Here is a 13,408-nt window from a genome sequence, read left to right as displayed (position 1 = left end):
TTAASTTTTATGCTTACTAGAGTAATGCTGCACTTCAGGAATTAGTTATTTTGTAGCTCTTGCTCAGGGTAAAACTCTAAATTAAAAAGGAATAGAGCAGAGGAGATGAGATGATGACTGACTGATGAAACATCAGATTGCAGGAGGAGGTACATTCCAGTAATGTGGGAGGGAAGCAGATTCAGACTGATATACATTGTTTGTTTCAAGGTGGGGAAGAAAATTGAGTAAATTAGTCAACAACTCCAATGTTGATGATGAATCATTTTGCATTGCTTTCATTGTCCATACTTCCCATGTATGGACATTGCAAATGATAATTTCAGTAATTCTGTGTGCATTTTCTCCAAAGCCTATTAAAATACACCTAAACGAATTCATAAATACCATATACTGGTAATTATTATTATGATTATGATAACTGAAGGTAGCATTTACGGATTTGGTTCAAAGTGATTTTTTTTCTCTTTTAGAGCTCCTCACAATTGATTCAGTTGGAGGGTTTGTGTATTTTCTCCTTGCTGCTCTGCTTGTGACTGTGTCTCATTGCTGTGGCRGCTCATGCTATCTCAGACCAAGGTAAGAGTTCTCCCTTTGAGCTTTTGTATTCTGTCGAGATTTGCTGCAAGCATCCTTTTAGATAGGGTCATATGAAAGAGATACCTAAAAGGGAATCATTGTAGTAGGGATGCTCTCAAGTTTGCTCAGGAAGCTCCATGTTCAACATTTTGGTTCAAATCAGCCCCATGCTTTTGAAGGCAGCTGCCCAGCCAAACCAGGTTGGGCTGGTGCTGCAGGGCGGTTGAGGAGCCCAGCCTCAATTTGCCCTCACATGGAACAAAACTGAAGATGTGCTCTAATCAATCTTACACCACCCTAATTGCTAGGCAGGCCATGGACGGGACCCAGGCTCCGCTGCAGTGACTCCCCTGAAATCCTTCACGCACAACTCTGTCCCCTGGCCCCAAGTGCTCTCCTTTTTCCTCCCATCATTTTCTTCCTAATGAGAGTCAATATTTCATTTCTTACTAGAAATAGCACTCCTGTAACTAAGCATTTTTTTGTTGTGAGATAGAGCCCACCAGGTATCTGCAGCATAGAATTGAGGCGGGTGCTGGCTGTATAAAACTGCTGCTAGTTCTTTTGGGTTGATTTTTGTAAAATAAGGAAAAAAGTAGACTCTGCAATGAATAATAAAAAAACTAACAAGGTTTTGATGGTAGGAACAGGCAAGAAAAAAATGCTCCACTTCCAAATTCTTGTCTTTCCMCTGAATAAAATAATTTATTACATAAGTAAAATACTAACAGCAGTTGTAGTTTARGTCCTTCAGCTCAGTTTTTCCTTAATGATCCCTTCTATAACACCTTTATCTCCTGGTAACATTAGAGTAGGAATGAGAATATCACATTAAACCCACAGCTGCACTGTTCAGCTGTTGCTTCTGTGTACATATTTCTTGGAATGAATCTTGGCTTAACATTTGTCACATCATATTTTATACCTTAAATTCCTACACTGTGCAATTTTAATAATACATAACCTTTATTATAGAAATGTAGTTATTTTGGAGAWGACAGTGATACCCTGTATGCAGAATTAAGTGCATACAATTCAACAGATGAAGGGTAGCTGAAGTCAAGTGCATTCAGTAAGTATGTTTGTTTTTTTCACAACCATAAAATGTTCAGAAATATCTCTGTTGAAGTTAATATTACTAAAATACAAAAAATATATATTAACAGATGATCACTTCATGTGCACTTATAAAAAGAAGGGCATTTGGGGAAAGGAATCTTCAGTRAAGTCCTTACAGGTTCCCTGTAATCACCTCCATTACCACACAAACGCAGCTCGCTCCCGCAGCATCCTGACCCCAAAACGCTGCCAYTCCCTCTGGTATATCCAGAGCTCCTGAGTTGTGTCCAGACAGGCCAAAACTGCACCTCCTTTCCAGGCAATTAAACGTGGATCCATATCCTGAATTCAAAACACAGATTGCACACAATCACTGATCTGATTCAGCATCATTCTCCAAAGTTGTATCCTACTTTCTCCYAAGGTATTCACCAGTTAGAATCTGGTGGGGCAGGGGAGGAGAAAGGTTTTTCAGTATTATCCAGGGAAAAATAGTGAGACAAAAATATTTGATATTCAAGATGCTTTGAAAAGTGACTTYTGGTTTTAAGATGCTTTCTAGGCATGCTATGAAAATCTTGCCTTCAATAATGGAGGCTCTGAAACAGACCGAAGCATATGTACAAGTTTTGCCTGATTAATGCCAAATGAAAATTGCTTTCAATGCTTTTCTTTTTTCTGAATACTACTAAAAAAAAAATCACAATTCCCTGCTGAGAAGACAGGTTCATGGGCCAGTACTAACTGCTTCTTTATTTCAGCTGATCAGTTCATTCACCACTTAGCTCTCAGTTAACAATTACCTTGGGTCTTGTGATGACTTCAACATTTTCAACAACTCTTCTGAAAGATGGTGGCATTTTGTTGAGAATTCGGTGTTGAAGAAACTCTTGAGCTTTRTGAAACATGAGGCCTCCACCCACTACTAAGATGGAGCTGTACATCTTCTTTTTTGTATCATCAGATGCTGGAATGAATGAAAATATAGAAATATATCTGTTTTTCAAAGTTAATGGGACCTGTATTTGCATTACAACTAATTTAGTGCAAGTCAAACCAGAAAAAACAGATGTTTCCAAATAATTTTGCTATTCCTTGGAGATACCAAACATGTAAATTAAGAAATATCAACAAAGATGCAAGTATAAGAAACAATGTAGCTACTCTCAAGGTGATAAAACCTAAGGACATATCTTCCTTTGGTGAGATACAGAAGTTACATAAATCCACCCTGAGGTGTGTTTTACAGACTAGAACMAATATAATTCTTACCACAGCAGTCGATACTATGAAGGATGGCTTTGTCCAGGCCCAAGGCTTTGCCTTCAAACTGAGAAATTGCAGTTTTCCTGGACATGTGTGCAGTTAAGGGTTCCTCTGAATCATTGCCAGGTATCATACAGTCACCCTGGGAAGATCCCAGTTCCACTTCCTGTGGGTAGATCCTCTCTGAAATGTCTGAGGATTGGCCTCTCAATTCTCCCTCAAATGCACCAGGCTTCGACATCGATTTTCTGTCAGCTGTAGCTTTTGCAGACTTAAAAATGAGAAACAAGTTGAAATATGAAAAATGCAAGAAGATCTTCAGCAGGTTACAGAACAGTACAAAAACTTAACTAAGCACCATTATATTTCCCTTCACTTTTTTGCACAGTAAGGTTAACCACTGCATTATTATCTCGTCTAATTTTCATTTTAACCATTTTAATTAAAAGGGCTTTATTTTGAACTCCATCAGACTGATCAATCCCATAATATAAAGTCTTCTTGAACTCTAAAAATGTACAATTCTAATTAAACATTTGTCTAGATGTACAAAACTTCTTACTTTATTCTTTAATACCTCTGACCCAGGCAACAAACTCTGATTTCTGAGATGAGCTAATGAGTCTTTATTTTACTCCCCAATTAAATGATACTTAATTAAAAGTAAAAGTAAKCAGCATTCACACACCTGCTCCTGTTTACTTTGTGTGGCCAGCAGATAATGTTCATCATGAGGATCCTCAGGGTCACCTTGTGACCTGTGCTGCAAAGTTGTCATTTTCTGTCCAACAATTCCAAAAGTTGCTGGATAAAACAGAGCCATTGGTGCCTGAAGAATGAGAGGTTTGGCATGGGTTTACTACAATTTTCCTTATTTTGGCATTTGCTGCAGGAAATAGAAAAGTGTTGTTCTATTTTTCTCACAGCTCAAGATTAAATAGAAGTGGCTTTTTTTTCCCAGGAATTTTGTAAAATATGGAAGTGTCTTCTGTTTTTGATAATTTTAAAACATCCCAATAAATATACAAATTACTTTACAGTAGCTTTTGGCAGTGTATGATAAATAAGTACTCAAATGCAGCTTGTTACAAAACTAGAAAATTCAATAGTGAGCTGAAAAACTTGCAAAATTAGYATTAATGCTTTTTACTTGAAGGATAATTATCATATTTAGATGAAGCAACAACCATTCTGGCTAAAGCTACTTAGAAAGCCTTGTGCATCCACAAGTGCTGCATTAGGCCCACTCATCCATATAATAATTACTTTTAAAACTATCCACAAGCATAGTTTAAGAACAATCCATAAATCATGTGGGCTTAGAAGCACTGGACTGATACAAAGTGAGGTTCTGAGTCTGAATGCTCAATATACTTTTCATTTAATTAMAAAATCACCTGTAATTTCTCATCCCCTAATCGGAACTGGTACAGCAAAGCTGGAGAATCCGGATGCCGAATTTGGAACTCGTGATCTTGTAATCCAGAAATATCCTAAGRTCAGAAAATGATGGAAACAAAAAAATGGTTATTTTAAATTTATCAAGCTGCATAATCTATTTATTTATGTTTTGCAGAAAACAACATAAAGTAATGAGAGTTTCTTCTAACTATATAACTCTTCTTGAGTTTCTTAAGGTCTTTTCCAAATAAACCAAGCTACAAACATTTGAAGTCTAAGCTTCTACAGCTTTTGTCAGTATTTTACTAAAGAGAAAAATATTTTTCACAATTAATTTGGACTCACAAAAAGGCTCCCCAGAGGAACATTGTGTAAAGGAAAAAAAAGAAATTACTTGTAGAACACACTATTTTCCCCTTCTCACCTGATCTAGGTGDCAAAATGTCTCCTTTAGGTGCTGAAGCAGCAGGCAATCCAGCTTATTGGTTAACTGGCAGTCTCTGTATGGAAATCCTGCTCGCTGCATAAGCCAATAAAAACACCTGGACACATCAGATCCTCCATATGCAAGGCACAGCCTAAAGTACAGAGAAGAAAAAGATCTTTTAATGTAGTTGCTGAAGTCCTGGCTGTCTGCAGTGACAGGTATAGGAATGCTAGGAAGGTTTTAGACATGCTGGGATCGTGATTTCACAGTTTGCAGAACATGGTATTAGTTCTGATCAGTTCTGCCTGTTTTCTTTTCTTAAAGATACAATATGAACCTTAAAGAATTCTGGTAACAGCTGACCCTGTTAGATGCTTCACAGTAAAAATCCTCCTATATTTATAGAAATTCTGTCTCCTTTTTAAAGTCAAGTCTTTGGTAAGCAAATAAGAACATGATTATAGTAATTGTGCACACTCTAAGGTACCTGGTGTTGCGATGGGAAACACCATCTTCTACACAGCAAACACTTGTCTTCTGATCTCCCACRTCTACAATACATGCACTGCTTAAACCACTTCCAAAGGTAGCACAGACAGACTCCTGGTGTACAATAATTCCTACCAAWATGAGAAAAAATTATATTAAATTCATGCCAAACTTTACAGTCATGTTGCTGACATTTAAAGGACACTTTAGTGTCTTTTAAAGATCTACAAATAGCCTGACTCTGCACTGAAAGCCCGTATATTTAGTGAAAATAGGGTGGGGGAGTACTTAGGTTTTTTTTGTTGGGTAAGGCTTTAAWAGTCCTGAAAAATGCTAAGAGCAGGGACAAATGATCCTTTTTCTGTAAGATTAAAGGTATTGTCTTCAAACTTTAATTGTTTTTAAAAATCCGATAGTGCAGTTCTTGGTTGTCAAATGTACATGAAGTGTTTCCCTAATTTTTTTCTAGTTTTAATCAAACAGCATTAMTATTAGCATTTCAGATATGGTCTTTAAGTAGCTCAAAAATAAGGTTCATTTTCACCCATCATTTTCCTTTCAATCCACCTTTACAGAGTACATTTGTATCACAAGCCCATATTTAAACCTGGGAAGTACCAGAGGTTTTAGTCTGTCCTTCCAGACAATCATGCATTTTAGAAATGCTTAAAAAATCAGACTGTTGCTACTTTTACCTCAGCTGAATGAGAACCCCACAGCTGGAATGCACAACAGTAAATGAAAAAGCTTATTTCAATACTAGCCAATCATTTTGCCTCTTTAAAAGAGACAGCAGTTACGTGAATAGCAAAAGATGAGGATGCTAGTCCCAGCCAACCAACAATTGATGTGCAAAAATGTGCACATAAAGGGAAAAAAAAAAGAGCATTTTTTATGCAATTAATCATTAAGTGTTTGTTTCAGTATGGTTTTTACCTGAGAATCCCATCTTCATTAGGATCATATTTACCAGTTCTTTCACRTGTTGTTTATTGTAGATGTCTGGAATTAGTAAAATGCATCTGTAGTACTGAAGATAAGAACAGTAAATTAAAGCCAGCTCTCAAACCAAGTTAGATACACAAATTACGAAAAAAAAAATCAAAACTGTAGGAAGGATTTTTTAACACTTTAAAAAATGTGTGCAAAGTAAGTACCAAGAGTCAACAGCCATTAAAATGTTTAAAASTACATCAGGCATGAGACAAACACCTACTCAGCAAGGACAAGTAATTATACAAGTATTAGGCAAYCCTTCCCCAGTGCCTCCTCTACAGTCAACAAAAAACCCTAAACAAAGATTAAGACTGTGAAAGGTCTATAATGAGATTTCTAAGCATCCTTGTTAGTTCTATCAATAATTTTTGTCTTGAAGACATGGACAGAATTCCAAATGAAGTCTTAGGAACCACATTCACCAGCAGGAAGAATGTATTTGTTAAGAAAAGCACCAGTARGAAGCTACCAATATGAGAAAGTTGCTTCTCTTTTACATTAACATTCATAGAATTGGATACTGCACCCATAAATGTGCTGTTCCCAGCTCACCTTTAGGTCTTTCAGTGGTATTTCCAGGTATTTTTGTATTGCATATGACCATATAACTTCAAGGTCTGCCAATACTGCCGTGAGGGAGCCACCAGGTCCAGAGTGGAGATTCAACTGCCCTCTTCTRATAGGCCAGTGTATATTGTAAGAATCTAATGGATTAACATACAGTGCCTGAAAATAAGAGATGACATTCTGTGCATTGCTTTTCCCAAAAAATTAGTAACAAATACTGGAAAGACAAGTATTTCAGACACTAAGAAGACACAGCAGTGCTCATACCAATGAGATGGCAATATAGTGGATTTCTTTCTAATAGGACTTGATTACAAACCATTAAAATAAAGACAGTAAATAAGTTATTTAAATTGTTTGAATGTTCTTACCCATAGACATCTACTGAACATAATGGAAAAATTTTCCACTATCTCAAATTAGAAATGAAAATAATTTGAACACTTTGAAGCTCACAAATACCAAGTTACACAGCAGTGAATCCATGTACTAATACTTCTATCAGTTTCTTGCCGTTTTTCTGAATTATGCCATATGGGCTAAGTTCTCAACWAGTCCCTGCAGAAACCCTGATTTATAGCAGCAAGGGATCCAAGATACTTGTTAGGCAAATGAGGGAAATCCTTTTGTGTTGCTGTATGGTAACAAATACTCAGTGACTCCACAGCAAAGTTTCTCAGTCTTGCTTGGCTAGCTTTACATGTGTTTCAGTACGTACTAACTTACAGCAAACGGCTGCTGATAACATGGCTGCATGAAAATACATGAATCCTCATTCAGCAGGAAAATCAATCTTACCTCTTCTCCTACCAAAAATTCAGGATGATTTGATGTATTTGTCCACTTGGCCCCAGAGCTGTGATCCAAAATAGCTGGCCTCATCTGTCTATTGTATGACCTGGCCTGAAATGTAAACAAACCAAATCCTGTTGATAAATATTTTAGCAGTCACATTTTATGCAAAGAAGAAAAATGAAACACCCCTTTGAACCCAGCCCTTGAGAAAACATTTTAAGTCTTAATTTTTCTCACATTTTCAGAGTTTGGTAGCACAATAGCACTATCTATATTTTGCCTGTAAAGGGTATCTATTCTTGCCCTCTAAAGCATAGCATCAAATCCAAAAACTGTACGAATGAACAATTAAATACTTTAGCAATCTTAAGAAGGAGTTACCTGATCAGGTGACACTGGTATGCGCCGTGCTCCATTTGACATCTTTTTGGACCATATTGCTTGGTCCACCATTTTAAGGCCATTTTGTCTCTGCTCAGAACTTTCAGGTTTCTAAGGAAAACCCCAAATATGCAACGTAAATACTTTCCAACCACGTCTGTATACTGGTAATACTGAAGCTATTATGAAACAATGAAATGATTATTGTGTTTGGTAAGATAAAAAGGACAGATGTTTATACAATGAAAAACAGATTTATGCTTATTTTTAAGGAAACTATTTTTTATATTAGAGTTCCCAACATCTACTCAAAACAAGTAGAATCTTTTAACAGCTTTTAGTGGCAGCTGGGCTTCATGTCTCAAATTATGTGGTCAGYCCATTATCTATTTAACTACAGAAATATGAAGTAGGTGCAAAAATGTTTAAATAGAACTCAATTACTTAAAGGTGAGATTCGATATTAAAGAGACATTAACTTTTTTCAGATTATGAATAAGATTATAATTTTAGGTCAAGATGGACTAAAATGACTTGCTGTGTTATACAAGTGGTAAACTAACTAGCAACCAACACATTCACAAATGAAGTTTGATTCTAAACCTACAGTTGGCATTCCATCAAGAGAAATATGAGTGTGGTACCAGACCACAGCACAGGGAAACATGTACAAACTTTCAAYCTACCAATTTTTTTGATTTAGTTCATTGCAAACAAATTAAAACGCATAGACTGGGGCAAGCCTACTGATTTAATTAGGTTTCATCGACAGTCCTTAGAAGCATGAGAAAAAGTTTCACTGAAGATGTATTCTCTAGACATACATGAAGGATGAGGGGGACATATGCACTACACAACAAACCAAACCGCCCCGGAACAGGCGATGAACAGGCGGGTTTTGGCGAGGCGGGGCCGTGCTTACATTGAGGCCGTCCCTGAGGAGCCAGCTGTCCCTGTAGGCCGCCTGGCCCTGCTGCTTGTGCCGCCGCGCGATCACATGCGGGATGCCCGCGGGCAGCGTGTCCGTGGCCCGCCCGAGCCGCAGGGTGGTCGAGCCGGGGTGGATCACCACGATGAAGTTGCTCTGAATTTGCTGAAAGCAGCACAACGCGCACGGAGTGAGAGCGAGACCCCGCGACCGCCCGGAGCCCTCCCGGCRCTTCCACACCGCGTTCGCAGGCCTTTAAAAGGCCGAGCCCGGGCCGGGCCCGCCCCAGCGGGGAGGGAGCAGCGCCCGAGCAGCCTCACCGCCGGGCCTCACCTCCTGCAGGGACTCGGGCACGGCGGCGGGGACGATGGGCCGCTTGACGCCRCGCTGCTCGCGCTCTCGGTCGCGCTCCTTGTCCTTGCCGTTCTCCGCTTCGCCTTTCTCCGCCTGGGTCATGCTCCGGCCGGGCGGAAGCCGCGTCTGCCGGGGCCGAGCGGCGCCGAGCCCGGCGCGGGGCGGAAGCGGGCGGGCCCTGGCCCGGCGCCGCCCCTCGAGCAGGTACCGGCCGGGGGCTCCGCGGCTCCGGGGCGCTGCCCGGCCCGGCTTCGCTCGCAGCGGGGAGCGGTGGTCCTGCCCCGGCGCTGAGGGGCCGAGCAGCGGCTCAGGGAGCCGGGGGAGCAGCCCCGCCGCGGCCGCGGGTCTGGTGGAGCACCAGCCAAGCGCTGTCAGCTGGTCTGGTGGGGCTGCAGGAACGGGGGATCCAGCCCACCCCTCCGACAGCTTAGAATGCTCTTCTGTAAAAATGCCGTACCACTGCTGGTGTGAGTGGTATGGCAGTGAAGACCTAGCCATGACCAGCGTCCCTCTTAGTGGGCAGCGAGTTCCTTTATAAACTGTGCAAATGGGACCTGTGACTGCGGGACATGTGCTTTTTAAAGGCTGTAGGTTGATGTCACACTGCCAAGTCTAACAAACGGAAACTTTGTGTTAGGTATCTGTGGCAAGGAGTGGGAGAGGCTGGAAGCGCCTGTTAATTGAGGGGCATTGTTGATTTAATTTCCTGCTAATGAGTATTAAGGAATACATTCAGTGTACATACAGCTACAGAGCCCCAGTTAAGAGGCCGTGAAGTACCAACCCTTTTCACAGCAGAGGGATCTGGTGAGGTCCCAGAGGTGGTGCAGCCAGGTGGGCGAACTCAAGAGCCACGGCAGCACCTGATAATCCTCGGACTTTCCCATGATTATCCTGAGAGTATTAACGCCCAGGAATTCCTTTGTTCGGGGTCCCTCCTTGGGGGCATCAGCTCTAGCCGTTGTTACTTTCTTACTGCATTTTTAAAGTGCTTTTAGAATATTACTAATACAATGAAAACACAGCAAAGTACAGTGTGTTTGTCCTGACAAAAACAGAGTAAATGCAAAACTTATTARGAAGTGCTGCTTCAAGTTTGACTCTCGAGGGACCATCTGCATCAACTATAAATATGCATTTGTTCTCATCTGAATAGCAGAAGGCTTATTGTACTTGAGATTTTTTCAGTTTCTAAAAATGATGAGAAAGTCAGCCTTGTGACAACCCAAATATAATTTACTTATTACTTTGCAGCTACAGTAAAAGGTTCAGAAACTATACAAAGACTTTAGACAGTAAACATGTATTTAATAGAACTGTGCTTCAGTTACACCGGATCCTTGGCGAAGGAGTTCCCAGTACAACTTCATTAATCTGCTTATATCACAGAACAGTTTCCAGTCAGGCATACACATCGCCATTTGGTCCACCACTAAACTCTTCATCTGGCAGATGTGTGTGCTTGTGCCTGCCTCTTCTGCAGGCGTTTACCTAGAAGATAAAGTAATTAAAGTAATTAAAGTTCATTTAAAGACAACATGGCCTTTCTTTGTCAGATAAAATTAAGTAATTTAAAAACAATACTGTTTTTAATTTATCTAGATGAGACATGCTAAAGGCTTGCTAACTTTATTCCTGAGCAGGTTACACATTGTGGAGATAGCTTATGGGCAATCACAGCAGTCTTTGCTGGCCTTGTATCTACTCAACAAGAAAAAAATGCTGCAACATCCTKGCATTCTTTTCTCCTGTTTGAAAGAAGCTTATCCTTGTTCTAGTTTACTGAAATACCAGTGTATGTGTTTTCTGGAACATGAAATTTTTCCTACCAGATTTACAGGTATTAATCACCTGGTGGTTTTGGTTTTTTTTCCTTGCAACTTTTATTATAGTAACAATAGGAGTGAATGATGTCCTCTGCAACAGGAGGACAAAATACTCCATCCTACTTTAACCCTGAATTATCATTGCTATTAAAAAAAAAAAAAACAACAAAAAACCCAAACCCTTCAAAGCAGGATACAGCAGATTTGGAATTACCTTCCTCATCCACCTCCAGCCATTGGTGGTGGACTGGGCCCTCCACCCCAGTGATTTATTCGGCCCATTCTACGGCGAGGATGTGCTGGAGGTCTGAAAAGAAAGCAATCCTATTGTCATTRAACTTTTTAACTAGAAATAATAACACTGTCTCTAAGTGTCAGTGTCTCTAACTTTTCAGAGAAAGTCTGAACTTCTGAAAAAGTTGACTTTTACCTGAAAGCCTGTGAGAAAACTCCAACCCCACTTTCATGAAAATTCTCTTTTGCACTTTTCTCATTAATCCTGTGTGATGTGAGAAGACTACAGATACCTGATATTTTACACAGTCCTACAACACACTTAGGCTGTGGTGTTTAYAGAAATTATACCTTTATAAAAAGTGTTTTGCTTTATCTGTAGGCAGTGTAATACATGAAATGACCGAACTAATGCAAATCAAATGCTGAGTATAGGCAAGTGTTAAGAAAAGAAGAATTTCAACAAAGATGCATGTTGTCTACTAGGTAGGCTTCAAAAATAGTTTGAGAGTGTTAGTCTCCACTGCTATAGCAGCTGTTCAAAGCTGTGTATTGTTATCAACAATACTGCAGATAAAAAGCAGCACCTGGACTTCCTGCACAACCCAATTCAATGCAAATCACAACTATAATCTACGCAGATTCATGTAACTTCGACAAGATAGGGAAAAAATCTGGTGTGAATATGCAAAAAAAATACCCTCTTCCATCATTGTATCCCGAATAGGAGGAAGATGTGTAGCCTCTTCTTCTCAAATCTGGTTGAATAATGCTCTGGAAACTGAAAAATTAAAAAAAGGGTTAGGTGAATTGATAGCTAGATACACTTTTTATATTTTTTTTTATTTGCCTGAAAACAATACGTAGTGTTCAGGAATGGAGAGTGTATCTTTTCAAGATCACTGTTGTTTAAATCTCGGCAATTTTTTGTCTACAGGTGAAACTAAAATCTGAAATAATTCCAAATTACAGTGATGCTTAATCTATAAGAGCTAGTTTTCTTGCAAATATGCAAGAAATGCATGCAATATAAACTCGCAACTGAAACAATTTAGAACCACTGAATACATCACAAGAATTTCTGTTTGTTAACTGGCTTTTACCTGGGGTCATAAAGTTGTGTTTAGATTACTTTTACATAGTCAGAATCTRTTATCTCAAGAAGAAATTCTACAAACAGCATAATTCTTTGGTCAACTAGCAGAAGCTGTTTAACAAAAGTGTATGYTTTTCTTTTTGCAGTATCAAAATAGATGAAATGTAAGAAAACCCATTTGAACTGCCAAAAAGTTAGTGCCASTTTTCATGCCGTATTTGTTAAGTATACTGTAGTGCTTAATAAACAAAGCCACAGTCATAGTAAAGCATTTATACATATGGAATACTGAAGAGTCATAATGTTTTCATTGTTACATTACTGATGGCATTGAGTAACTTCCATCTATGTCAAATCTAAAATGAAGCTCACCAAAAGAACTAACTTCTACTTACAACAGGACCACAAAATCTGCTATTGACCAGAAGAAATCTGTTATAGATGACAAACTCCAGGGAGCCCGACTCTGGTTATCCAAAACTTGCCCTGTAACATATCCAAATACAAAACATCCAATGACGTTCACTGTTGACACGGTACAGCACATTACACAAGAACACGTCTGCTAAGTCGAGTTTGCAGCTGGAAGGGAGAAACTGCATTTCATGGCGCCGAGTTTCATTTTCTGCAGTTTATTGACCAAGTACTTGGACTAAAGGGGTCACCACTGTCACACGGGTTCTATATGTCCAGGAAACCTACAGAAAGTACCGGGACAGTGTCCGATTTCCCGTAAGCGGTTAAACTGCTGCTCTGTGAAGCTCCCGGTGTCGCAGCACGCCCTTGGACTCCTCTAAGTCCCCAAACACGGTTTAGAAGCAGACGAGTCTCGGCCGCAGGCCGCAGGGCAGCGCGGGGTGACGCGACACCGGCAGCGGGCGGACCCGGCCGGGCTGTCCCGGCAGCGGCGGCGCTCGGGGGCCGCGCTCCGCAGACCCGGTGCCCCACCGGTCGGTGCCCAGCCCCCGGCCCGGCCCCTCACCGCTGGAGAGGCACACCACGGCTGCCCC

At 40.1% G+C, this 13,408-nt stretch overlaps 2 protein-coding genes across 2 annotated transcripts; both read right to left on the bottom strand.

The window, feature by feature from the left end:
• Nucleotides 1–810: 810 nt before the first annotated feature.
• On the bottom strand, nt 811–9,403 carry ACTR8 (actin related protein 8). The gene is given in 14 exon segments (XM_057380404.1): nt 811–1,980; nt 2,442–2,605; nt 2,911–3,175; nt 3,593–3,733; nt 4,302–4,397; nt 4,730–4,883; nt 5,220–5,352; nt 6,158–6,251; nt 6,770–6,943; nt 7,583–7,687; nt 7,961–8,071; nt 8,883–9,134; nt 9,136–9,206; nt 9,209–9,403. Coding segments are annotated over 14 exon segments (2,040 nt in total). The 5' UTR covers nt 9,345–9,403; the 3' UTR covers nt 811–1,836.
• A 1,875-nt stretch (nt 9,404–11,278) lies between these two features.
• On the bottom strand, nt 11,279–12,960 carry SELENOK (selenoprotein K). The gene is made up of 3 exons (XM_057380406.1): nt 12,794–12,960; nt 12,003–12,083; nt 11,279–11,375 (listed from the first exon to the last, which is right to left on the bottom strand). Exons 1-3 carry the CDS (start codon nt 12,943–12,945, stop codon nt 11,279–11,281), a joined length of 330 nt encoding a protein of 109 aa, XP_057236389.1. The 5' UTR covers nt 12,946–12,960.
• Nucleotides 12,961–13,408: the final 448 nt, after the last annotated feature.

Source organism: Malurus melanocephalus, unplaced genomic scaffold, assembly GCF_030028575.1.
Source record: "Malurus melanocephalus ecotype Western Australia unplaced genomic scaffold, MMel_1.1 scaffold_452, whole genome shotgun sequence".
Classification (NCBI taxonomy): Eukaryota; Metazoa; Chordata; class Aves; order Passeriformes; family Maluridae; genus Malurus; species Malurus melanocephalus.
This window is presented reverse-complemented; position numbering and strand designations above follow the sequence as displayed.